This window comes from Ochotona curzoniae, unplaced genomic scaffold (assembly GCF_017591425.1).
Source record: "Ochotona curzoniae isolate NIBS_2020 unplaced genomic scaffold, NIBS_Ocur_1.0 contig_3498, whole genome shotgun sequence".
Taxonomy (NCBI): Eukaryota; Metazoa; Chordata; class Mammalia; order Lagomorpha; family Ochotonidae; genus Ochotona; species Ochotona curzoniae.
Genome location: NW_024465885.1, coordinates 47,362,164 through 47,389,515, shown reverse-complemented (window position 1 = coordinate 47,389,515; position 27,352 = coordinate 47,362,164). Strand labels below are relative to the sequence as shown.

General features: G+C 45.7%; 1 protein-coding gene across 7 annotated transcripts in view; it reads right to left on the bottom strand.

The window, feature by feature from the left end:
• Positions 1–27,352, bottom strand: part of DYRK1A (dual specificity tyrosine phosphorylation regulated kinase 1A) — a 130,234-nt gene that overhangs the window by 24,179 nt on the left and 78,703 nt on the right. For 4 of the 7 annotated variants that reach the window (XM_040980813.1, XM_040980818.1, XM_040980812.1 and 1 more), the window contains 3 exons: positions 8,964–9,160; positions 2,081–2,200; positions 277–465 (listed from right to left, as the gene is read on the bottom strand). In XM_040980813.1, coding sequence (XP_040836747.1) covers positions 277–465; positions 2,081–2,200; positions 8,964–9,160 — 506 coding nt within the window. Of the gene's footprint in view, positions 1–276; positions 466–2,080; positions 2,201–8,963; positions 9,165–27,352 lie in introns of those variants that run through there. The other 3 variants (XM_040980819.1, XM_040980820.1, XM_040980817.1) reach the window with 2 other exon arrangements.

Here is a 27,352-nt window from a genome sequence, read left to right as displayed (position 1 = left end):
GTTCATTCCAGATGTCATTCACCAGTGGGCTTGGGCCCAGTGGCCCTCTGGGTTGTCTGCTCATAAAACACTTTGAAAAGTTAAACAAAAGTAACTGTTTTTACTGCTGATACAATATTAGTGTCCTTAGAAAAGTAGGATGCCACAAACATTTAGACAGTCACTGGTGAATCAGGTTAGAAGCACTGAAGTACACTGCTGATGAAAGGACTCAACAACAATGATTCACCAAGAATTCTTCTAGTTCTTGAATTTCAGCATTTCCCATTCAATTACCTGTCCAAAGGAACCTTTGCCTATTAAGGAGTCAATTTCATAACGATCCATCCACTTTTCTCCGTTTTTCACAATATAATCGTAGTTATCATCATCATAACCATCATTGTAAACCTTCCGCTCCTTCTTATGACTAGAATCGTCTCCCTGGCCCTGTTGGTGTCTTCGTTTCTTTTTTGCATAGTAAACCTGAAATGACAAACCACAATGTCACCTCTATAAGGTCTATTATTTAAAGCAGAACATGAGACAAACCTATCAGTAAGAAACTGAGGAGTTATTCTTTTAACAAATACAAAACCTGGAAAAGCTTTCTACAGTTAACAAATATTTAAGTTAGAAAATAACACCAACATAGCTAATGAAGAAATGTTTTCAATGAAATCCATTTTCAATTATACTATCTAATTTATAAACCAGAGATATCAAATAAACAGTCCAAATCACCCCATTCAAAAAATAAAAGAGACTAGTATATCTGTTAGAGTAAGTATAATTTATGTTGAGCAAAACAGAAAAATTCTTTACACAACATGGAGAATTCTGACAAAGGTATCTGCTGATGTAACTGGCAAATGTCAAAATAAGGAACACTTTCATGGCCTTCAATTCAAGTTCTCTTGTGCCCATTATGCGGAAAACATAAGGGATGGGGAATCTTTTTTCTGCCAAGGGCCATTTGCACATTTATAACATTGTTTCCAGTCCATACAAAAATTATAAAACTAAAAATTAGCCTGCTGGGGCCAGTTTTGGGGCAAAGCTGCTGCCTAAGATGTCCCATTTGGGCACTAGTTGTGTCCCAGCTGTTCCACTTCTGATCCAGCTCCCTGCCAATGCTCCAGGGAAAGCAGCAGCAGACAGCCGGAATGCTTGGCCCCGCTACCAATGTGAGAGCCCCGGGAGCAGCTCCGGTTGCTGGCTGTTGCAGTTACCTGGCTGGGAGGCACCGCTCTCCCTCTCTCCGTGTAGCTCTTTAAAATAAACAAACAAGCCTTTTTTTGAGTCTCACCTATCCTACAGTGGCCTTGGCAAGGCTAGTGAAAATGACTTCACAGGCCTATTTAGCCCGTAAGGCTGACAGTTCCCATGCTTGACGTAGATGAACTAATGTTCTGTTAAAAGAAAAAGACACTCCAAGACAGGTCCAGTTTTTAAGTCTATATGACACAGCGACAAACGGAGAACAGTCATGCCTTGTAATTAACCACAAGCGATTTTTCTAATACCTTGTTTTTCTTCTGACATAGTATCTAAAGGAATGGTAAAACCCAGTACACAAAACACACAACACTCCAAATAATAATGAACTCTGAGAAAGTTTCAAGTCCTATTTCATACAGCCAATCTCTGGCTGTTGCAGGCACTTATGGAGTGAGACAGTAGCTGCAAGAATCCTCACTCCCAACCCCCGACTGTCTATACGTCTCCCTCCCTACCACTCAAATACAAATACATAAACAATCTTGTGTGAAAAGCTACTGTTAACAATAGATTCACTACAGTCTTGTTGACAATTCATCAGATACTAATCAAATTCATTGTAATTTATTACATATTTCCGGATAATCCTTAGCACCTGTTACATTACATACATATTACATACAACATTGAAAAGAAATCTTCCTAATTATCTTGTGGTACTCTTTGTTATTCTACCTTTCCTTAACGCGATTATAATTGCACTATCTATGTATCCTTAGCTAAGTCTTCATAATAATTATTAATATGACAATCAGTAGGAAGAAAGTAAGTTCTGGATGTTGAAACAAGAGACAAATGCAACCATAATCAATAATCTTACCTCATTAATATGCTTATATGTTTTGATCAAGTCAACAGAAAGTTTTCTCAGGGGAGCAGTCGCTGGGTCACGGAAAGTTTGGGGCATCCGCCTCTGTAACATGACAATATCAGGCATCACCTTAAATAGACAGAAAATACTAACTCTTTAACTATACTGGCACAATTCTCTTTTGTAACCTATATGCATTTTTAAAAAATACAGACTTTTACATTACAGGATTATACATTCTATCCAAGTTATCTCTTTCATCTGGATCCCAAGGACAACCACCAAAACAAATAAATAAGATGAGAAGGTAACACGCAACGGCCAAGGCTTCCTCCTGCTGCCGCAAGTGTAACCAGCAGGACTACAGAAGGAGCCCGGGAGCGGAAGGCACGCAGGCCTCTGCCTCCCCGCACCTCCTGAAGAAAGGCAAGGAGCTCTGGCGTCCTGCACGCACAGTGGGTGTACAGTCAACAGCAAGTTGTTGACAATTCAAAACAGCCTAAAGAAAGGATTCTGAATCTTGATAAAACAAAAAAAAACAGATCAATGTCTAAAGCAGTGGACATCTAACAGCCGCTGTGATCACACTAATATTGAACTATCACGAGGGCATCCCATAAACATGTAGTTATGAGTCAATGACCACCAACACTAACATAAGTCTGCCCATTTTAAAACGGGCAGCGGCGAGAAAAAGGCCTCCTCATTATAGACAGCCTGAAGAAACACTTCTTCTGAATGACTCTGAACTTGCCCTGCGGGACAGAAACACGACCCAGCCACTGGGAGCCACTTGGATCATCCTGAGATGGATGCCAAGATGCAGGGCACAGACACCCAGGGCAGGCTGGCAGCACGGCTCCTGGCCTCCAGCTGCCAGGGTGGAAGAAGCGCATCTCTGAACACAATCAGGCTTCACAGAACGCAGTGAAGCCCTCCATCCCCACAGCGGTCCCACCCCTCCTGTCACCGCTCCTCCCTTCTTACCTAGCCTAAACCACAGCTCCCATCAGCTTCAGCTGGGAGCTCAGGGCTCGGCACTTGCACTGAAATGAGGGAGAGAGATGCCACCTCGCCCAGTACCCAGCCAGTCCATGAGCTCAAACGGATGATCCTCCACCGAACGCCACGCCCCAGGAGAGGCTCCCAAGGGGGATGCAGACAAGCAGGAGATCCTCAGAACCAGTGACCGCCACCCAGGTGCCCCAGCCGCCCTTGTGTTCCTTCAACTTGTACATGTCCAAAGGACCCTTGGGTCAACTGCAGTGGTAGAGCACAAGTAAACGTGAAACACCAAGACCTCACAGAAATTCTAGTCTGGATGTAACTGCTAAGCTAACCTACACTACCAGCAGAGTGGGGGGTGGGGACTGTAACAGGAGGCCAGGGAAGCGCCATCATCTCTAGTCTGCAGAGCAGGAGCCACCACTGCCTCTGGCCCAGGGGCACCATCTCTACCGAGGGCTACTGCAGCTGCTGAGGCCAGTGTTGCAGTACAGTGGGCAAGACCACCACTCGGGACATGGGCATCCCACATGAGCACTGATTCAGGTCCTAGCTGCTCCATTTGCAATCCAGCTCCCAGCTGGGAGAGCAGCGGAAGATGGCACAAACATCTGGGCCCCTGCACGCATGTGGGGCATTCAAATGACTCTTCAGCCTGACCCCAGCCCTGGTCACTGCAGCCACCAGGGAGTGGCCCGGAAATGCGCCTCTCTCTCTCTCAATAAGCCTTTTAAATACACAAATACATAAATCTTTAAAGGGGGGAAAAGCAACCATGCAGTTTCTCCCCAGAGATACTCAGAACAACAAACTCACAGAATTATCAGATGAAATTACCACATGAAATCTTTGCTGAGAGAACCTTAAAGATTGTACCATCCACTTCCAAACAAGACATGAAATGATGAAAAGCTTCAATGGTTATAGTTATCTGTCTAAAAAGATCATCAGAATCAACCTGAATTACTTATTTTTTCAAACTCACATTTTTTCATTTTCTAAATAGAAATAATAAATTAATTCCCAGGATATAACCCTGGAGTGTATGTAAACCACTGGAGCTATAACTTACTGAGTGAGAAGTACCAACACTCAACGTGAAAATGAACACTTACAAACATTAAAGGTAATCCACGAAGATTCCTTTTCATTTGTGTAGTTTACTTTTAATCCTTACATTTCTTGTGTTGTTTGCAAACAAACCCCTTTTTGCACTGGTAGAGAATGATGGTAATGTGAGGTTTCACAGTGTCCTACCCAGTTCTTCATGACTTCCAAAATGAAAGCTGACAGGAAGTCTTACCACCGGTGGAGCCAACTGAGTAACCTGCCCACAATAATGTCACAACCACCATGGCCAAACGCTGGCGGAGACTAAGCACGCATATGCTCAGCTGGCTTTCTCGCCTCCCCAGCACCGTCACGGGCACAGCTTGAGGTCTGCTGCCATCATCGCCCAGGGAGAAACCCAAACCCCAGAGGGCAGTCAAGGGGCCACAGCCAGCAAGGGCACAGCTGAGAGCAGACCGAGGCATTCCTGCTAGCCACCTGCCTGGCTGACCCTGCCCGTAACCCTTACCCATCTAAGCCTCCATCTCGTCTATAGGTAAGCCACTTTTAGGCTGCATGTTGGGTAAAATAATTGAGGCACCATGAAATACGTAAATACACATACATGTAATCAGGTGCAAAACCGTCAGACTTTCAATTAGCCCATTTATACTTCCAAGACTGGTGCCGCAAACCAATGAGAGAATAATCATGGCTACAGCCACAGGTCATGATGCTCACTCAAAACGCCAACATCACAGTAAGCAGCGGTCAACTGACGGCACACACATGAATTCCGATGAAACGTGACTTCACCTGGGCTGCTGCACACGTGCTCCTGGAGTTCCACCAACCTTCAGCACAGCTGCTCACAACCCACCTACTGCAGCCTACTGGGCGGGCTAGTTCTTAGTCTTCGCTGTTCTTTCTTTTCGGGAGGCTTCTGCGAGTGTCAGACAGGAAGTCGGCCCTCAGACCACAGATGACCTCAGTGCTTCAAGTAGTACACTGAGCAGAAGCATTCGAAGTATACAGAAAACGCCAATGAATTTCCTCTAAGGAATAGCATCCCCTTCTATTGGAGCTTCCTGCTGGTTATCCTAAATACTGAGTTACACATCTCTGTAAAGGCTCAAGGCCCGCTGGACCCTCCCACTCTCACGGTCACAACATCAAGGGAACAGAGTCACGCAGCCCTCCCGAGAAGTCAGCCTGGGACGCACAGCAGCCGAGCCCACTGCACCGGGGAGCCCACAGGAAGGGGCCAGGAGGCGGCACCCAGCCTGCCAGGCCGGGCACATGCCCGCGTTCCAGCTCTCACACAGCCACAAAGGAATACCTGTGCTTCCCGACTGGCGGTCACTGGTTCCAAGAGCTAAAACAACCATCAGCTTCTTGCTGCCAACAACATTTCAGAATGGAAGCTCTAGGACTTGGCTTAGGAATGATTTGATAATATCTATTTAACTTATTTTATTTATATTTACCTCTGATTTCATATGGACAAAAGCATCAGAAACACTATCCCACTGCATGCCATGCTGTCTGAGAAGCTATTAATAAAGCTGACTAGCATCAACACACACGTCTCAGGAGGAACCCGAAGACACTGCCTTCCACACAGCACTCATACTCTTCCACACGAAGACATTTTCGTTGTCTACTAATTTATTTTTTCAACAAAAATGTTTATATAAGAAGCATTAACTACCAGAAAGAAATGTTAAAGCTAGTTCATTCTGGGGGAGCCAGAGTTGTGGAGTAGCATGCTAAGCCACCATCAGGAATGTCGCTATCCCACATGGGCACTGATTTGAGACCCAGCTTCCTGCTAACATACCAGGGAAAGCAGAGGAAGGTGACTCAGTGCCTAGACACCTGAGCACACATGGAAGAAGCTCCAGGCTCTGGCCTAGGACAGCCCAGGCTGCTGCAGCCATTCAGCGCAACGCTCAATCTCTCAGTCTTTTCTAACTCTGCATTTCAAAAAAAAAAAAATCTTTAAAAAAATTAAGTTTGTTAACTTCAATATAGAAGCTTTATTTAAAAGATATTGATGGTGTAACAAGCCTTGATATACTTCAGATAATGAAATTACAGAAGTTGTAACTATACAGTTCTCTTAGCGGAGAAGGTGCAATTTCGCGTTCAAGGGACAGATCTGAAGGGTCAATGGGACCTGGCTGGAATCTAGCAACAGCCCGTGCCCCAGGACCTGGAGCCCACAGCAGGTGCCTTGCAGGCCAGGCTACATCAGCGAGGCCACTCAGCTCTGAGAAAGACACCTTTCACTGTCCGTTACTAGGGTCAGAAATGCCTGCATTTTGGCAGAAAATATTTGATTTTTATTATTTAAAAGACAAGTTGTTTTATACAATATAATCTTCCAAAACACTTTATAGTTTAAAGTACTAACTAAAATATATTTTAAATAATCCAAACAAAATGTTAGTTGCATATAAAGTTGGTACTCTAACTACATTGCTTACTAAGATAACTCAAACATGAGAAGAAGCTTAAAGGACTAGGCTGCTGTCGAGGTGGCAGACTGCCGGTATCAGAAACCAAGGGCACACAATCTAAGCAGACAGAGGCCTCGGCTGGACATTCGAGCCGGATGCTCACACACTGCCCAGGTCACAAATGGCACCTCACCTCAGTCGCGCTGGCTGCACGGGTGGCACCTCAGCAAGCAGGAGACCCAATGCATGCATCTTCATGCAAATACTTCCGTCGCTCCCCTCTCTTCCCCCGAAGACAAACACTTCCTGAACTCGAACATTCTGATCAGCTGCTCCCCTTCCCAGACTTCTGAATGAGGTCACAGCGTTAAACAAATCCACAGGTCCCCTCATGATTTTTTTTTTTTTTGGTTAACTGTGAATATTATTCACACATAATATGTATTTTATAAGTACAATTCCAGCTTAACTACTGGCAAAGCACCCCTAAGGACATTCCCTAATCATTTATCTCTAACCTATTGTTCTTTGAAATTCGAAAACATGTACTACTTCTACAAGCTTACAGAGAGTAAAACAAGTCAGTTCTCTTTGCTACCAAAAAAAAAAAAATCTATGCATCGTTCTTGAGTAGCATACTTTCTGCAAACTTCTCCAAGAGCCCTCATATGTGTACAGGTTTCAAACCTTTCCTTGCAAGGCTAGCACTGTAACAGCGCACAGGTTTGAGCCACCGACTGTGACTGCAGCCACGCACACTGGAGTGCTGGCTTGGGTCCCAGCTGTTCTGCTTCCTGCTCCAGGGATCTGAGCCGGAGCCAGCCAGGCAGCACACAAGGGTAGACTTCCTGACCTCTTGGCTCCAGCCTGACCCCGGCCAGCTGTTGGCAGCTGTTTGGACTGACCCAGTCCTTTCTCTTTCCTGCTCTGCCTTTCAAGTACAATAAATAAACCTTTAAAAATGTATTTTTGCATTTGAAATAAATAATTGTTACAGAAAAAAAATTTTTGCACCAAAATAAGCTTATTTTAATTCCATTTCCTAACGTTCTGAAGGACCGTATTACTGAATAAGAGAAAACGCAATGTCTTCTAATGTTTCAACTGCTCTGATCATCACTTCATATTATCAAATTTCCATAAGAAATGGAAAAGAAAATGTTGAGATGCACAAAAAAGTAAGTCATGCTCAGTGTTCATCACATGGTCAAGCTTCTCATCGCAGATGCAGTTAATCCAGAGTGGGCCTCGTTCAGCCACTGCTTCCCAAGCCCACACACCCATGGAACGACCAGGGTGGGCCTCATTCAGCCACTGCTTCCCAAGCCCATACGCCCATGGAGCGACCAGGGTGGGCCTCGTTCAGCCACTGCTTCCCAAGCCCATAGCCCCATGGAACGACCAGGGTGGGCCTCGTTCAGCCACTGCTTCCCAAGCCCATAGCCCCATGGAGCGACCAGGGTCAGTTACTGGCTCCAGCTCCTGGTTCCAGCTTCCCAAGGTCTGGAGGCAGCAGTGCCAGCTCAGGCAGCTGGCTCCTGCCACCGAGCAGAGACATGGAGTGCCCGGCTCACTTTCCGCCTGGCCCAGCGCTGGCCCTTGCAACAACCAGTCTGGGTTTCTTTAGAACTTTCTTATCCCTCTATGGCTCACTCTCCCCTCCACCCTTCCGAAAGTTAAGCAGAAAAATTAAGAAGGAAAATTCTTCTGAAACCAAAAATCAATGCAATGAAAACAGGTGATTCGGGAATTAAAATACACACGTGCACACATATGTATGACCATCTATGTTTACTGAGCTGTATCAGCATTTAGTCTCATCAAACTACATACTTTGTAGGAAAACTTTCCTAATCTGTTAGAATGAATATTGTGATTAATTTACATAGTTTTCTTTTGAGTTTTATAGGCTTCTGTTGAGGATACTTCCAATAGTTCACGGGAAATGTGTGTTGTCTTTGTATTCCATTATCCATGAACTTTTTTAAAAGTCCAAGTAATATAACAACACTAAATTGGCTCATTAGGTTTGCTACAGTTTAACCTTGTTTTCCTGTGTTAGCCTTTTTGGTTTGATTTTTTTGCTCTCATTATGCCAAGATGCCATAAAAGTAAGTTTTTCTCCCTTTGGGAAACAACATTTTCCCTTTATTTCTGAACTGGAGACTATGAGTATTCCGTAGTAAGGTGGCATAGGAAGCCTCAAGAAAGTATCAATGAATTGCTTCATACAGATATCGCAATTCCTCGGTTCAGAATCCCACATAACATGCATAACTGAAAAGCAACAGAGCACTCTGCTTCATTAATATCCCAACAGCCTTCAGGTGTAAACCAGCTGTCCAACCATCACCTATTACACTTCATGAACTTACCTGGTTAGTTAGAGGTTGCTGAATCTGGTCAGAATAGGGTAAGGCAGAAACCTGTTGGTCACTTATGCTTGGCTGGCGGCGGTCACTGTACTGGTGTGAATGGGGCATCTGTCCAGCCATCTGAAGGCCAGCAGCATGGAATGAGAACGACGGTGCAAGCCGAACAGACGAAGGTTTGCATGCTGAAGTCTCTCCTCCTGCAGGGAGACACACGGGCTTTAGAGGGCACATCATCCGTCAGCCAGACACTTTTAAAAATAAGGACGGGAAGATTCTCAGTATTGAAAAAAGAACTGTAACAGTCAGATGTCACTCACCACTAACATTATACATATTAGACGGCATATAAAATATACAGCGATCCAGATGAGCGTCTATAAATCTGCACCAAGGAGGTCTTAAGACAACTTTTACTGTAAAACAGCAGCAGTGACAAGTATCCACGAAGAATCGTGATCTCAGTTCTACTGTAACTTTCCAAGAGGGGTATCCCCCAGGGTCAGCTGCTCCAACCAACTCGGACGCTGACGGGGCTCTGCACCTGCCAAGTGCGGCAGGCAATACCCCCTGCTCCCTCCAAACCTGACGGGAGCTCCGTCCTCAGGTGCACTGCCTTCTGACAGGCCGGCGAAGGACGGGGAAACAAGCGCACACACAGAACTGAGCTTCTCAATTCAAAGACGCTGCATTCCTCTGCACCCTTCCAACACAGTCCCGAGAACCAGACCCGGCAACCATTTCCCCAAGACACAAATACTCAGGCCACAGCAGAGTGGTATCACAGTCCTGGCGAAAGTGGTCAAAGCACTGGTAGGAAGAGAGGGAAAAAATTTTTTTTCTTAACTTCAGCCAAACATGTATTCATCGCCTAAAACTCAAAGGCAAGGCCTGAGACTCTGACCAGTGAACTCCAGACCCAGAATGGACTTGCTGCCTCTCGGCTCACAGGAGCACACACTGCTCGGCCCCAGGACAGCCCCTCTGGGGTCTGCTCTCCCAGGCACACGCAGCAGCAGCAGCACCGGCTCAACAATGGACAACACTGTCAGCGAGGCTGCCAGGTTTTACAGTCGCAGCCGCACAGCACGCCATGGCCTTGCACATCAGAGTCCTGATACTAACAGCACCTATCTGAGAAGGTGCCTGTGGAGGTTGCGCACCCTGAGCGGCACTGCAAATGGCCCAACTGACCTGCAGTCACTGGCAATGACACACGATGGCACACGGTTCCTTGTATGGACCACCGCACAGAGCCTGAAGACTGAGGCCGAGCAGCACTCTCCCTACCAACGAACTGGACATGATTTTACGAAACCTATCCCTTGTTTTAAAGGTTAATTGAGATACCACGAATGGGTATCCACTTTTTAAAATCATCAATTTCTATTCTATCATCAATGTCTTCATTATATACATGCAAATTGTTCTTCCAAAGTAAAAATTAATTATAAGGAAAGCTGATTTGGATAAGAATAATTTTGGCATCCATGTGTAAGTCTTTCTTAATGTGTTTTCCCTGAAATTTCTGAAGACCCTTTTAAGTATATTTATTCCAACATTATAAACAAGAGTGTAAAAATCATTAGCACACAGCTTAAACAAGCATTCAAACATGGATAATTTGTATGAAAAAGTGAGGAGAATAAAAAGATCAACAACCCCAAAACCCACACCTCTGTATGATCTGCTACAGTCAACGCCATTCTCGTTCCCCAAACTTTACCTGCAACCTGGCCTCCAACTAGATTCACCTTCATTTTTTAGGAACCGGTTTGTTCAGCTAATGCTATTCCACCTACAGACAGTAGTTTGTTCACACAGCTTAATTGTTATCTACTATTACACACACATGCTAATGATTTATTTATAGACTCTACCTTTGATCAGTATCTATTTTTTCGGCACATAATTATTATGAACATTGTCCCTGGTCAGATTCCTGTTATGCATTTTCTGGGATCCATACAGAAATGCTATTGTATTATTTTCCCTTTTTGTTTTAAGAAAAAGAAATTAATCAATTAGCCCACTAGGCTTTGATGAAAATCTCCAAGCTCGTATTTCTTCACAAACACCTGGAATCACCAGTCACTCTGATTTCACTCTAGTTTCAGCCATCACGTCATGCGCACAGTGGGGCTGCACTGTGACTGCTGCTTGCATTTTGCCATAGAGCACAAGCAAACTCTCATGTGTGCACGGGCTATTTGAACATCTTTCCTGGGAAATGCCCAACTAAGTCACTTCTCCATTTATCTCTAGAAATTGCTGGGAAAATGTCACATATTTTGACATGAGCCTATTGGTTACTGTGGTAAGTGACCTGCCTATCATTCTATATTATTCTTTGGTGAATGGTTATTTTATCAACTTTTGTTGAAGGACTACTCTTTTTGAAGTATGAGAGATTTTTCCTCAGACCAAACTCAGGAGAAAAAAAAATCTGGAATTTGGGTTGCTACCTTTTACATCTAGATGAGCAATCCATTTGGATTTGATTTCTGTATGTGTGAGATAAAAATGGTTTCCACCACATCACCACCGTCAATCAAAGCAGATGCTCAACTGATGGCAGAACCAACTACTTGAAACCATTTCCCACTGCTCTGCATTGCTGCCTGCGTCCCAGACCATGTGTCCATGCTTGCACTAATGATTCAATTTTCTATTCTGTTCTACTGAATATAGACTCACCTAAATTTCACCAGGCAGGAATCATACTCTCTAAATTACAATAAATTCACACATTTTAAAAAATCAGTAGAGAACTGTGTTTTAATTCAACAATGTTTTGACTCTTTGCTGCCCATTTCAATTCAGAATCAATTTACCAAATCCACTCAAAACAACCTCACGTTATATTTGTGGTTGAAAATGCACTCTATAAGAACAACAGTGGTTTAACAGAATTTTAACCACTGGCTTATCTACATTAGTAACGTGGTCGCCCTACCAGTCACATGGGGCTACTGAAATATTCAGCAGTTATCTTCTGTGCAAAACTCCAGCCAGGAGCCCTGTCCCTCCCCTTACCTGTTCCACTTCTTGGGATCTCCAATCCAGAGATGTTCAGAAGAGCAGATGCACGCAGCGCACTATGCTAAGATAATCTTAACATCCAGACAACCAAGAACGAATCCAAACAGGTAGTTCTCTGACTTACTATAATCACCGCTATAATTACTTCCTTTTCTCAGCCTACTCAGTGGATGAGCATCATTCAGCAAGCGCATACCTTCTGGGCCACACTGTCCCTTCTCAAGAAAACCACTAGCCCATTCACAATAAAACAGCAATTCTCAAACTGTGCTGACACATTGCCTTTAGTCTTATGAAAATGCAGATTCTGACTCAGCAAATCGAAGCTAGAGCGTGAAAGTCCCCATCTATAATTGGCCACCAAGACACCCAGGCCGCTTTGAGTGACACCGAGAAGCTGTTCGCCTCCAAACCTGCCCAGTGCAAACAGCAAACACCGCAACGATGAGCCACCCTGACCACGTGAGACACAGACACACTTCTTCCCTAACAGCTTATCTTCCTCACCATTTTTTTTTTAATCCCACATAAGGCGAGTGTGTTAGGTGATAATCTAGTTTCTTCTAGTTAGTTCTGTGAGGGAGAGTATATAATCTGAAAGTAGACTAATAACTTCTGCCTTACAGTTCTGAGACTTTACGCTAATAGACATGATCTGGTACTTGGTAAAGTGTGACAAGGCCGATGCCCTCTGGAGGGGCAGTGGGCAGTGTCTGCAGGTGCACCCGGCCACGCACACTGCCTCTCCTGACCCTGTTGTGTATGAAATCCAGAAAGCTAACTTCCTCCCACGTAACCACTCATCCTCTTCCTTCCTATGAAAGAAATAAAGCGAATCTGAGCATTTCTTTCACCAATCTTTCTAATTAAGCAAATCATACGTTTTTATTCTTTCTCAAGTTTATCTTCCCTTTAATTTAAATGTAATGAAAAAAAAAATGAAGATTCAGTTGGTCTTGTAGCAGAAATTAAAACAGTAAAATGCCACGTTAAATCATTTCAAATTGCTGATATATGACCACTTTCGGCCTACAAAACAACAATTTTGTATAGTTCAATTTGATGTTTGCTACTAATAAACTAAACTAAAATTTAGCTATATTTTAACCCAGGAATATAAAATACATATTATAATATCGGATATTGCAACTTCAAAATAAATATATTTAATTCAGAGCTATCTTCAAAATTATTCATAGCTCAATACAAAATATTTGTAATTATGATTAAATACCATAACAGCAAGCCTGAGCAACACATGTATGTAGGATTCTATCCCCTGCTTAGATCTTTCCAAACTATTTGGAGCATTTTCACCTTGAGCATATTTCTATAAAGTCCTAAAAAGTTTGTAAATACTTTACTTAAACATCTTTCGTCCTCCAACCAAGGGACAGTATATGGCCTATGAAGGACGTGCAGCACCTAGAGACCACGTTACGACAGAGCACCACTTACTCCCAGAGGACCATCCATCTCACAGAGTGCAAACCCTGCAACATGGCGAAACCCACAAAGCGAGGGGGACAGAGGGGCAACGCCAACCCAGCCCGGGAGAAGACACCGAGTAAGAAGGACCACTGCGAAGGAGGAGCAACAGCAGACCTGCTCACAGGTGAGCTGCTTACCTAGCTGGAACTAGGGGACCACTTCTGTGACAGTTTTAGTCCACACAAGATTTTAAAGAGAAAGAGTTAAACCGAAGAGCAATATTAACAAGACGAAAGAGGGATAATTCAGATTTAAATGAACGCTCTAATGAAGGCAAGAGCCTAAGAGCTGTCCAGTTTAGGTGGAAAGAAACCTACAAGGTCCCTCTGTGACAGACAGACCCAAAACAAAGTGGGCAAAAGTCAAATGAACAGCCAATTCAACTTTTAATGACAACTGGAAACAAGACAGATGGGCAACAGGGTCCTCGGAGGGAGACAAACGTGTAACAGGGTGACGTGCTAGCTAAGTGTGCTGCTCAGCCCCGTCCTGTAAGCACAGCCCGCAGTCCGTAACTGCTCAAGCAGAGAACAAACCCAATCCATGAAAAGCAATCTGCGAAGGAGGAGCTGTGAGACGGAGGCTGGAGTGAAACACCGTCCAAGTGAGGGGCTTGTGACTCAGCAAAGAAAGGACAGGCTCTAGCTGGTGATCAGTGGTCATTTAACTTATCATTTCTTATGTATAATGTTACTATAAATTAGATAAATACAAATACTGATACAAATTAAAGTGAGGGCTGGGGTGATGGCTCAGTTGGCTAATTCTGCCTTTGCAAATGTCAGGATCCCATATGTGTGCCAGCTCATGTCCCGCCTGCTCCACTTCCCATCCAGCTCCCTGCCTATCGCCTGGAAAAAAGTGGAGATGGCCCAAGGCCTTGGAACCCTGCACCCAAGTGGGACACCCAGAAGAAACTCCTGGACCCTAGCTTCAGATCGGCTCAGCTCCAACTGTTGTGAAGTGAACCAGTGGAGGGATGATCTTTCTGGAATCTGTCCTTCCAGTAAAAATAAAATCTTTTTAAAAAAAAAACTGCTTAAGTGTGACTATGAGTAGCTAAGGATAGTGATATAATGTCAGAGGACAATCACTGGTTTCTTATCACCCTCTAGTGGCCAATACATATCACTACAGAAAGCAACTACTCCAGTACTTCCCCACCCCCCACTGCCCAGCCACACACACTTCAACAGCATATTGAATCTTTATCAGACACGATCAAGGTACTCATATATTCCATCATAAAAGTTCACACTGAGGCACAGGCTATAGCATAGTGGGTTGAACAGCCCTTTGAGACATCGACATGATCACTTCTGAGTGTCTGGGTTCAGGTCTTGGTTCCAGGGCTATTCCAGCTTTCTGTTCATGTGTAGCAGATAAGAGCTCTGGGTGGAGTTCCTGGCTGGTGGCTCAGCCGAGCCCAGCTCCACTGCTGTAGGAATCTGGGGTGAGAGCCTTCTCTTCACCCTCCCCTCCATTCCGCCAGCCTCCCTTTCTCCCCATCCCTCGCCCACCTCCCCTTTCCATCCAGGTACCCAAACAAGAAGCCAGGACCTCAACCCAGCTCTCCCACAGGGATGTCAGGAATTCAACTACTTGATCCATTACTTGGTATTAAGTCCCAGGGTCTGTACTAGGCAGAAGCTGGAATTGGGAACAGAGATGGACCAGAAGCGAGCCACTCCAACACGGAATGCAGGTAACCCGACAGGCATTTTCACCACTAGGACCAAATGTCCCTCCCACTCATAAATTTTATTTTTTTAAATGTGTGTATCATAATTTTTCAAATATAATGGAAAGTTGAACAAAGTAAGGGGGAAAGGAGTGAACATTAATGGAGAAATGGAATATATATATATATGTGTGTGTGTGTGTGTTTATATATAAAAGAAACAAGTTCTAAAAATGAAGAGTAAAATACTTGTAATGAAGAATTCACTCAGGGAACTAACAGCAGATCAGCAGAACATCACCGAGCATAAAAGCACAGCAACTGAAAACAAAACAACGGCACAAGCTCAGTGCACACGCTGTCAGAAGGAGCGCCCACACAGACAGCACGCACGCAGGGAGGAAGTGTAACCTACTGACCCACACTCAAGAAACGCCCAGATACTCACAGAAGGCAAGCGATTCCAGATTCAAAGTGAGATTAATACAAAATACCAGAAACAGTAAATATATAAATGCCGACTGTAGCACAGAGGACGAAAGAAGCGAACCAGCCCATAGCACAGTGCAAGCCCCGGACCAACGGCTAAGAGAGATGGTGCCAGGAAACACCAAGGCAGGCTGGCTCGGTTAAGAATCACAGTACTGTGACTGAGTACAGGGAACGCTTGGCCGCCCACCCATGAGCTACCAAGCACAGGCTCTTTTGAGGAACTATATTTGACTCAAAGACTAAATTGGAGGCAATCTTAGTCCTAGAGTAAATGAGCTCTTAACCCTTTCAATTTCAAAAACCAAACTATACCCTGATAGCTGAAACAGGAAACCAAGAAAATGTTTATTAATTGTTTCTGGAACACACAAAAGACAAAAAATCACCCACAAGATGGGCCTGCTAGAGTCCAAAGATTATTACACTGTTCAAATACGGATACATTTATGGTTCTCCCAAAGCCTTGTCGTTCTAGAATATACTAAAACAGTAAAAATAAAACACGGGATTAATATTTCATACTTAACAGTCATGACAATTTCAAGCAGAAAAAAAAATTACTTTTCTAACAGGGCCCACAATTTTCAAGTGTTTCATCAGTAATGAAACCAATCAAAACAAAACCCTGTCCATGTGCTGGAACGCAGCAGTCCGTGAGTCCTTACTCCCCAGGGGGACGGGGGACTCAAGGACAAACAAGGGACACACACAATGCCTCGAGGACTCATATGAGTTCTTAGGAGAAGAAATACACTGCCTGACCAGGAAATGAAGACTAGGGGTTCTCTGAATTGGCTGACAGTGGGCTAGAGACCTAAATCTAATCCCTAATGCAACAGTATTACTAACAGGTAGCTGCCATGTTTTTGCAGCCCCAGCAACGCAGTTAGAACACTGCCCGAAGCACAATGAGTTTCATGAAGTTATTTCTTCCTACAGGGCTTAGTGAACAGGACATGAAAGGCTGGTAACTGAATGTCCCATGAAGAAGAGTCAGTTGATGCATCTCTTCCTAGCACTATGCACTTGAATCAGACCCTAAATTAAATCATTTTTTTCTAGCAAAGTTTTAGAGTACCATTTATTTAGCCGGTGTCTAATCAAACTAAACTGAAATCACACAAATAAACAATAACAACTATGAAGATGAGAGTATTTGACAATGACGGCTGCTCCACTAACACCCAACCAGACTAGCCAGACTAACCAGCAGACTAGCCAACGAATTAAGTAAAGGATACACACTCTCAACCCAAGTTATTTGGCCTTCAATGAGTTTAACTTTTACAGATACATAAAGATTCCAGAAGTTTTACACAAGTCATTCAAAATGATGCTCTATATTGATTATAATCAAGGAACTAATTCTTTCAAGCAACCTCTTTTTTAAAGATTTATTTATTTTTATTGTAAAGCCTGATATACAGAGAGGAGGAGAGACAGAGAGGAAGATCTTCCGTCCAATGATTCACTCCCCAAGTGACCGCAACGGCTGGAGCTGAGCTGATCCAAAGCCAGGAGTCAGGAACTTTCCTCCAGGTCTCCCACATGGCGTGCGGGGTCCCAAAGCTTTGGGCAGTCCTCGACTGCTTTCCCAGGCCACAAGCAGGGAGCTGGGCTGCCAGGATTAGAACCGGCATCCATATGGGATCTGGGCACGTTCAAGACAAGGTCTTTAACCACTACACTATATGCCGGGCCCAATCTTTTTTTTTTTTTTTAAGACTTTATTTTTATTGGAAAGCCTGATATACAGAGAGGAGGAGAGATAGAGAGGAAGATCTTCCGTCAGATAATTCACTCCCCAAGTGAGCGCAACGGCCAGAGCTGCGCCAATCCGAAGCTAGGATCCAGGAATTTCCTCCAGGTTTCCCACACAGGTGCAGGGTCCCAAGGCTTTGGGCCATCCTCAACTGCCTTCCCAGGCCACAAGCAGGGAGCTGGATGGGAAGCGGGGTTGGTGGGATTAGAACCGGCGCCCATATGGGATCCTGGCATGTTCAAGGCAAGGACTTCAGCCGCCAGGCCCTCTTTCAAGCATATTACACAGTACTAGTAGCCCTTGAGAATAGAAAGTAAGCCAGATCCTGAGACTTGAGTGTCTTCCAAAAAGTAAGAGAGAAGACTGAGCAGGTAGTTCACAGCCAGCACAGGACCTGGCCCTCTTGCTAGTAGCACGTGCCAGATGACGTATCCTAACTCGCGCTTACAAGCGCAGACCCCCGAGACAGGCTCAGGCACTGCCACTAGGGGCCAGTGTTGTGGTGCAGCAAGTGAAGCCACCACTGCAACACCAGCATCTCCTGAGCTCCAGTCTGATCCTAGCTGCTCTGCTTCTGAGTCCACTTCCTGCTAGTGCATCTGGAAAAGAGCAGAGAATGGTCCAAATGTCTGGGCCCCAGCACCCGATGGGAGATTGACTAAGCCCTGCTTTGGCCTGGCTCAGCCCTGGTGGTTGCAGAAATCTGGGGAGTGCGCCAACAGATGCAAGCACTCTCTCCCCTTCTCCATTCCCCCTCCCTGTGACTTTCAAATTAATTAGTTAATTTTTAAAAAGCATCACCAACACATGTGACAGTTATTAACAAGACCACTTGCCATTTTCAGTCAGAAGAGCTCCTGCCTGGCCAACCTCACCTGTGGGAGAATTAGGGCAAGCACCCAAACAATCACACAACTAGCGGCCGGGGCAGCTCACCCTCCCTTTAACTTCCCCCTCCTTTAGAGACATTTGTTTTTATGTGGAAAGTACATTTTACAGAGAGAGACAGAGACAGAGAGAGGGAGAGAGAGAAGTCTTCCACCCACTCAGTCACTCCCAAACTGCTCTAACTGCTGGAGCTGAGCCAGTCCGACGCTTCCTCCATGTGGGTGCAGAGGAGCCGAGAGCCTGGCCATCCACCATCAGGCAGGGACTGGAAGGAAAGGGGAGCAGCCGGGACTCAAACCAATGCCCACATGGGATGCGGGGGTCTCAGGTGGAGGAACAGCCTACATAAAGGCCCCCAATCTTGGGCCTGAGCCCTGCATCAGATTTCTCTGTCACATGCGCACTTAGCACAAAACCAAACAAGCAATCCATTTGGGAAGTTCAGTCTGCTGTGCAGAAATGCAGGGCCTGCGTTCAGGGTCTCTTCCTCCCTGCCTGGGCAGCGGCACCAACACAAGGGGCAGTGAACACATCTGTTTCCTCACACAGGAAGTGGTAGGGGTCACAGAAAGGAAATGTGACATGGTAAGTTGAGGACAGAAAAGGCTCTGGAGTCTGTCTAAAGCTTAGAGCTTACAGTAAATGATAGTAGAGTCTTGATTTAGCTCATTAAAAAATCTAAACAGACAACAAGCACTACCCAAGCTTTAAAATACTATGAACACACCATGAATTATATATAGGGGTAGGAGCACAGCAGTTTCCTAGAGAGCCCTTGGCAGAAACTGCCAGAGCCTTCAGATCCCGAGGCCCCCTCCACAGCAGGAGGCCTGGGCATGGCACAGCAAGAGCTGGCACTACCACAGGCCACCACAAACATGCAGGTCCTACAGGGAGAACCTGAAGATGCCACTGAATGTAGACACATAAGGTTTCTTCAGGAAAAAAAGCTTGCCACAAGCCCTCCTAAACTTCATCTAGCTTTCTCAAAAGCAGAGCAGCCACAGCCACTGAGCGGGAGAACTTCCGCGTCCCCCTCCTCTTCCAGGGAGGAACGGCAACCATGCACAGATTCCTTACTCTTTTTTAGGTGGAGCTGAACAGCTGTTCAACAAAGAAGACATTTTTAAGCTCAGTTAAGTACTTGGGCACCTATATTGAATTGCAGCATAATACTTAAATTTATCCAATGAGGCACTCATTTGGCATGGTGATTCCAATTAAAACACAGTGTATTTATGGGATTTTCCATTACAAACTACTCAGAGGGCAAGATATTCATCTGACCAGAGACATTTTAAAAGCTAAGCACGGAGCAAATTAATTGCTCAACAGTAGTGCTAAAATTTATTATAAAAAGTAGTCCTTCATTAAATGTGTATTTAGGGAGTAAACAAGCACATCATTTTAAAGCTTATAATTTTCCTTCTTTCCTCTTGTATATATACTGTGCAAAAGAAGTTAATTCACTGAATGGTATCTTAATTACACACTAAACTAAGGCTGCCTAGAAAATGTAACCATCCAAAGGTTATAGAATACCACTAAAATACAAAGAAAGCACTTTAACAATACCACTAAAAACATCTGGGTCCCACCACCCCTATCAGAAGGGTGATGCTTGGGTGAGAATAATAATGGAATTCTCACAAACCAGTAAGTATATGAAAAAGTTTTCAAATTTTCATCAGAAAGTAAGAAAGCAGGAGACAATGCTATGGCACAGCAGGTACAGCTGCCATCTCTGACACTGACACATCTCTGACACATGGGCGCAAGTTCAAGACTCAGCTGCCCTGCTTCAAATCTACTTCCCTATTAATGGCCTGGCCCCAGTGTCTGAGTTCCTGCCACCCACCTGGGAGACCTGGAGGAAGCCCCGGGTTCCTGGTTTTGGCCTGACCCAGCACTGGCCAGCATCATGACCACCCGGGGAGTCATCCAGCAGTTGGCAAACTTCTATCTTCCCCCCCACCCAACTGTCAGGTTAACTCTTTCAAAAATAAAGAAATAAATCTTTTTTTTTTAAAGTAAATAAAAGGAAGATTTTATCCTCAGTCTCAATCACATTTTTCAACACCAGGAAGAACACTTTGCACACTTAAAGACAAAGCAGTGAAGCTGAGTAAGCACATTCACTGGGCCCGTCCGCATGCCACACTGCTCTAGCAACCCTTACCCCCAGCCGCACGCATCAGGCTGTTAGCTTTCACACAGAAAGAAACTGAGGTAAAGAGCTCCCCAGCGGCTCTCCGAGTGGTGACTGCACGGCCGCAGGGTCTGAGTCCCACAGCACTGGTGGCAGCCCTCCGAGTGGTGACTGCACGGCCACAGGGTCTGTGTCCCACAGCACTGGTGGTGGCCCTCTGAGTGGTGACTGCATGGCCGTAGGGTCTGTGTCACACAGAACTTGTCAGGCCTCCATCTCCACTTGGATGTGTGCCTATGACAGACAGGAAAAGCCTCCTGAAAGATGGTGGGATTCTGGCCAAGGAATGAAGACAGGTGGCACTTGTCGGGGGTGTCCCTGCTGGACGGAACCCCGCTGCAAGGCGGGGACAGAGACCCCAGCCTTGGGCTGCCAGTGCACCAAGTGGTGCCAGGCTCTGCCTGCTGGCTGCCCAGCGGTGAGCTCTGGGGTTTTGATGATATGAAATAGCTGCTTAGGGACACCCATAAGTAAGACCAGCGTTAGCGTAGGCGAGACACTAATTTCTGGAGATTTCCCAGAACCGGGACATGAAACCTTAATGCAAGTGTGGGACTGAGACCTGAATGTTCGGACTAAGCAAACCTTAGTCCACAAACATGATTGGAACACAGGGTGCAGCTCAGGACATGCCCAGCTTGGTTTTGGCTCCAACTGGTCCACATTAAGCACAGAGTTGAGCCACAGTGTCTAAGGCAGGGGTCGTGACAGGTGGATGGGGCTGCGGTCGGGTCTGGATACAGTTGTCATCTCCCTTGGCACAAGTGTGGACTGGAAAAAGACGTACCGGGCCGGGCCAGACCGCAACACCTTCTTGCGCTTTGGAGCACCAGGGTGGATGTGGGACGGACTAGGCTAGGTCCCAACCTCAACTGAGCCATATACGAGCTATATGGGGGCGTGGACGACCGTGGCTGGGCTGAAACACTCTACAGCAAGAACCAGAATGGGATGATGGCCAGTTAGGAAAGGCCACTGTTCCTGCTAGGACAGGAGGTGAACTGGCACATGGACCCACTGTTATGCACGAAACCTGGCACATGGAGGGGTTCTGATGGAGGAGCCCGGGCAACTCCTCTGGCAGGACACAGACCCTGCAGGTCAGCGCAAGAAACATGGAAGGTAACAGCCAAGAGGTCATGGAAAGTATCCCACTGGCATGCATTTGGCATGGGTTGGGGGCAGACCAGGCTGAATCTGTTCATGGCATCCACTGGTAAATCCGAACGCCAGAACAGAGTGTGGGTCGAACTAGGTCTGGTCGTGACAAAAGCAACACACAATTTGGAATGCCAAGGTGAGGTAGCCTGAGCTGGATGCAGCCACAGCACCCAACCAACACACGTGAGAACCAGGAAGGGAGGAGGCAGAGCTGACAGGGGAATAAGGGGTGGCTCCCTAGCTGAACAGCAACTTACACTGAGGAGCGTGAGCTGGGTAGGGGATAGACCAGACCAGGCAGGGACACAGCACCTGCGCACCTCATGTGGACCAGATTGGGTGAAAACCAGGCTGGGCTGACTATTCCCACTGGTGCAAGCTACAATCAGAGTAGGTGAGGGTTGTTGGGGCTTGGTTGTAGCATCAGCTGACGGAAGCTGGTACAAAGGGTTAGACATGTCGAGTTGAACCACAGGGCCAACTGGAGAGGGCACAACTGGAATGGGAGCGACCTGGGAGGGAAATAGTGGGCTCCTCCCTCTTGGGTCATCACCTTCCACGGGAGGGCATGGGAGCTAGGACAGACACCCAACAACATCCGTTAGGGCCGGTTGGATGAGATGGTTGGATGGAAGTAGGTTGCAACACCCGTTGGCAAGTATATGAACAGAAGGGTATTTGGGACACGCTGGACTAGTAAGCCACACATATTGGTAAGCCAGGGTAGGGGGTGGGCCTGGTTGGGGTTACTGTGGGCCACCCTGACTGGGCTGCAGCTCCTACTGGTACGTGCGAAGGCCAAGTGTGTCCAGGGCGAAACCAGGCCGGACTACAAGAGGACACGGGAGGAGACAGAACCGACCCAGCAACTGCAACCACCAGCTGATCAGGGCAATGGACTGTGCCGGGCCCTATGCTTACTAGAACATGCAGGAATCTGGACTGGGAATACCTCAAAATTTCTTTGAGGATCTCCCCAGTTGAGACACCGGACTCAGAGTCTTAACCAAGAAAAGACAGGACAAGTCAAGCAACAACCTCAGCTATCTGCTGGCAGCAAAAAACTGGGCAAATGGAGACTCTAGAAGGGACTGTGTCAATCAATGCACTCTTCAATGACCACATCGTGCTTGGAGTGGCGAGACTGGCAGCGACCCATGAATGGTGAACTATTGGAACCACTTGATTATCTCAGAGCATGCCCCACATCCGGGACTTAGGGTGGGTGGGAAACTGAGTGGGGCTTATTTCTCTCTATCCCCCTTTAGGCCTTGAACCTTTTTTACCCCAATTAAATATGTGAGGATTGTCAAAATAAAAAAAAAAAATTAAAAAAAAAATAAAAGGAATGAAGACAAACAGAAAAGTTGGGGCAGACAGACAGCAGGTTTGCTGGGAAACAGCCTCCTGCTTAAGAAGATCCTCGCCAAACACAACCTCAGCAAATTCAGGTGAAAATGGACCCGTGGCCAAAAAGAAGGATAATAAGGATTTCCAGAACCAATCTTTTTAAGTACAACAATAACATTTTAATTAATAAGTTTAAAATTGAAGGAGATGGAAATGCTACCTACCCAGATTTGATGTTTTACACACTTCTAAACATGGTAGAGTATCTCCAAAAACAAAAGCACTTCACAAAAACAATTAAAAATTTAAAAAATAGAGTCCAAGAAAAATGCAGTTCACGTCAGACCTCCGGCTTAGGAGTTACAACTCCAGCTGGGACACCTGCACCGTCGAGCAGAGCTCTGCAGACCAAGGCTCTACTTCCTGTTCACAGAGACCCTTGAATGACGATGGCTCAGGCCACAGGCTTCCTGCCACCCATGTGGAAGGCACAGTCCCAGCTGTGAGGGCTAGGGAATTAGGCAGTAGAAGCTCTTGCTCTCTTTGCCTCTCAGATAATAACAATGATTGTAAAAATAATGTGGGCTGGTTATCTGGCCAGGCTCTCCTCCGGGTGCGTCCTCAGGGCCAGCTCCCAGACAGCAGCCACAGCCGCTGCCTCACGCACACCGCTGTCCGCCGGCCCTGCTCCCTCCACGGCTCTGGCTCCAGGGCCATGGGCTCTCTTGCTGTGTTGGAGAATGACACAAGCCAGTAAGCTCAAAGAAGTCCTGGTGGCAAGCTGGGTGAACAGTGTGGATTCTGCAAAACAGGCTGCTTACAGCATGTCAGGACACAGCACAAACACACAAGGACTCCTGTTATGCTGTTCATAGAGCACCAGACACTGGAAAGTTTGGAATCCATGTTCCCATAGTTGCAGTAGCTGGCCAAGCCTGACTTTGGAGAAGTCAGTGCAATGTGTGCCTCCCTTTCCACCTGCAGAATGGGTTACAAACGAACACTCAGCATGACATCTGGGATGTCTGAACAGGAGGAGCCACAGAGACCAACTAGCTGATTACTTTCACAAGAAGGCACAGGACGCCGACTTCCAGGAAAGGAGTGGAGCGGTGTGAACAAACTGACAAGACCTGAAAACCTGTTTAAATATGAAAAATGAACAGCTCCATTTCAAAAACGACCCAGGTGTTCTGAGCATAGATGACCTGGAAACAGCGGTGATTCTTAGAAAGTCAGAAAAGGCTGACTGGATGATGTGTCTCCTAAATATTTCTGTCCTGAAGTCCAAACACAGCTGTTCAGTGCATGTACTTCAGCAGTTTCCATCTTACCAAGCTTCCAACAGTTAAAACCGTTTAAAAAAAGGAAAAGGGTGTGGCAGAGAAAATGAAAACCAGCACAGGGAGCCAAAAATCCACAGAAACATTCTTCTTCATGCCTGAGGTCAGCTGTGCATACTGAAGGAAACATGTCGCCTGTCCACACAGTCCAGGACCCTCCCGGGGACAGCACAGGACTGCCACCACGCCGCGGCCCCTTTAATTCACACAGACCACCTCCCTCGCCCACTTCCAAAGCATACTTCCTAAAGAACTTCTATCTTCCGGCTCACTCCTGGAGTGTCTTCAGCTACCATGCAGCTAAATGCAGGAGCTGGGAATTCAACCCAGATCTCCAGGTGAGTGGCATGAGCCACTGCCAGAGCCATCACCTCTGCCCTGAGTCTGTGCCAGCAGGAGCTGCAGCCTGGGCCCAGAGGAGCTCAGTGTGCACTCCAGCACTGGACAGAGGCACCCCACCCAGCAGCATTAGCTGCTAAGGCCAGCGCCCATCCTAAGGAGGCCTGACTGGACTGAAATATGTAGTCTGTTGGGACAGAAACGCAGTGAGATGCCCTGGAAACCCACCTCTACCGTCACTTCCTGATTTGACACAATCACATTTGCCTGTGCATATAACAGATATATCGCTGGACCCAAAGCAGACATGTTGTATTTCCAATATCACCTATCAGAACACGTGAGAGGTGCCCACCTCAGTCCAGACAAGGCCACCTCTACCTTCACTCTAAGGGCCTTTGCTGTCACTAAGCCCCTCTGAAGTCCTCCAGCTTCTTACAGCATACTCAGCTTCCAAACGAATGCAGGTAAAACATTCTTCGAATTCCTCTTTTATACAGCTGGACATTTTATCCCAGGTAGGAGCAGGATAAAACTCTGACATTTAAATGTTTCTGGTTAATACAGTGAGTGTGTTCATGGTGTCTACTTGTTTAGTACTTTTAAGTGATCTTTAAGTTTTACAACATCACTATCTGAAAAGGGGGCACCCTAACCTCAAAAACTGATGTTAAATATTTATTTCACTCGTCACTAATTCATTCCTCAAGTGACTTTCATAAGCAACCAACGGTGAGTGCAAGGGCCTCGCTCCGCGCGCTGTCCTCCAAGGGCACATCCTCCTCTTAACATGAGACTCCAGAGGAGACAGAGTCGGGACACACTCATGGGATAACGGAGGGACTGTTTGTAGAAAATATCCAGACACATACAATTCACAAATCTTATGATTCCCAACATAAACAAGGCCAAAAACCAGATTCAATATAAACTTTTAATACATCAAATACCTATCCTAGTAGGATAGTACCAAAAAATATTGATACAAGCCAACACTTTCATGATGCCCCTCCTAAAAATAATTTTTGTTTTAAGTTTTAAGGAAAATGGTTTCCATCTTATATCTAAAATTCAGGGAAGGAATTCTAACACCACAATAAAATGACAAGTTCATGTTAAACAAATTGGGTTTAATTCTTTAAACTTTACCTGACGCCTCTCCAAGAGACAAGACAAAAAGACACGGGCAGCAGTGGTCTGCAGATCGTGGGGCCCACTGCCTCCCTCCTCTGCTCGCCTCCACTGGCAAATGCTCAGCCTCCTGCTCTCTTGTGCTGCTGGCCCCAACACAGCAACACACTCAAATGCCTCACCAGAAACACAGAACCCTTCTTCAATTCTATACCAGGCTGTAAGACTCATCTGATTGAAATTCATTTAACACTCAGTAAGCACCTGCTAGCCTTCTGGCCTGTACTGCTCCATGTGGTGACAAACAGTCCTATCTGGCACTGACCACTTGAGATGAGGCTGTCAGAACAGACATGCATTATAAGTGAATAGAAACAAGATCTAAAGGCATTTCTCTTTATTATTAATTTAAGCTTGAAGTTGAAATACTATTTGCACATACTTCTAACTTTTCGGAAAAAACTACACCTGGTAACACTTGATGACACGTGTGCTTCCTAAGCAGCATTCAGGACAGACATGTGAGAGTGATGGGCAGAGTTCCTGCAGTACACAGTATTTAACTGGAACCCTAAACCAAATAATAAAAAGGATGAGTGTCCTAAAGAAAATAAAACAGAACTAAAGGCAAACAGAGGTGATGGGAGATCCTTCTCCCTGTTTCCTCTCCACAGGGAAGCCTGACAGGTTTCTCCTCCAGTACAAACTCCAATGGGCTGGCAATGGCTGTCTGAAGCACTCACTGTTACAGAAGATTCCAAGGCTGACTTCAGCCTCATCTGGAAAACATGGCATGCTATATTTAACCATGTCTGCCTCGGCTTGGGAGCAGGCAGCAGTGCCAAATTTGACCCAATTCTATAAATGGCATCCCCACCCATCCATCCACTCAAACTACAAACCTCGGTTTGTCCGCTTTCTCAGTTCCATTTCATCAATTACTGTACTTCAAACAGCACCCTTCCCACTTCCCATACTCCAATCTCCTACATTCTGTCTCCCAAGTCCAGCTGCTGTTCCCAGACTCTTGTTAACAATCTTAGGAGAACCAGGCAGGGGGAGACTCTACCAGAACTGCTCCTTATCCAGTCCCCAGGCCCTCTGGCCATTCTATCCCCTGCTCTACAAAGCCCAGGGCCTTCAAGCACTCTCACAGCCTCACCAACACCTTGAACATGCAAACATTTCCAGTTTAAAAGTTTGCAGCTCTCGGTATTTCCCTGACAGCTAGGGAGCCTGAGCTTTTTTTCATATGTCTATCAGCCATTTGAATTTGTTCTTTTGGAGAATGCCTGCTTATTTCCTTTGCCTATTTCCTCACTGGGTTGTTTGTTTTGCTGTCGCTGAGTTTCTGAAGCTCTTTGTAAATCCTGGATGTTAGTCCTCTCTCTGCTGTTTGGTGTGCAAAGATTTTCTCCCATTCTGTTGGTTGCTCCTTTCCTTTGCTGTACAGAAGCTTCTCAGTCTGATGTAGTCCCATTTGTTTATTCTGACTTGGACTGC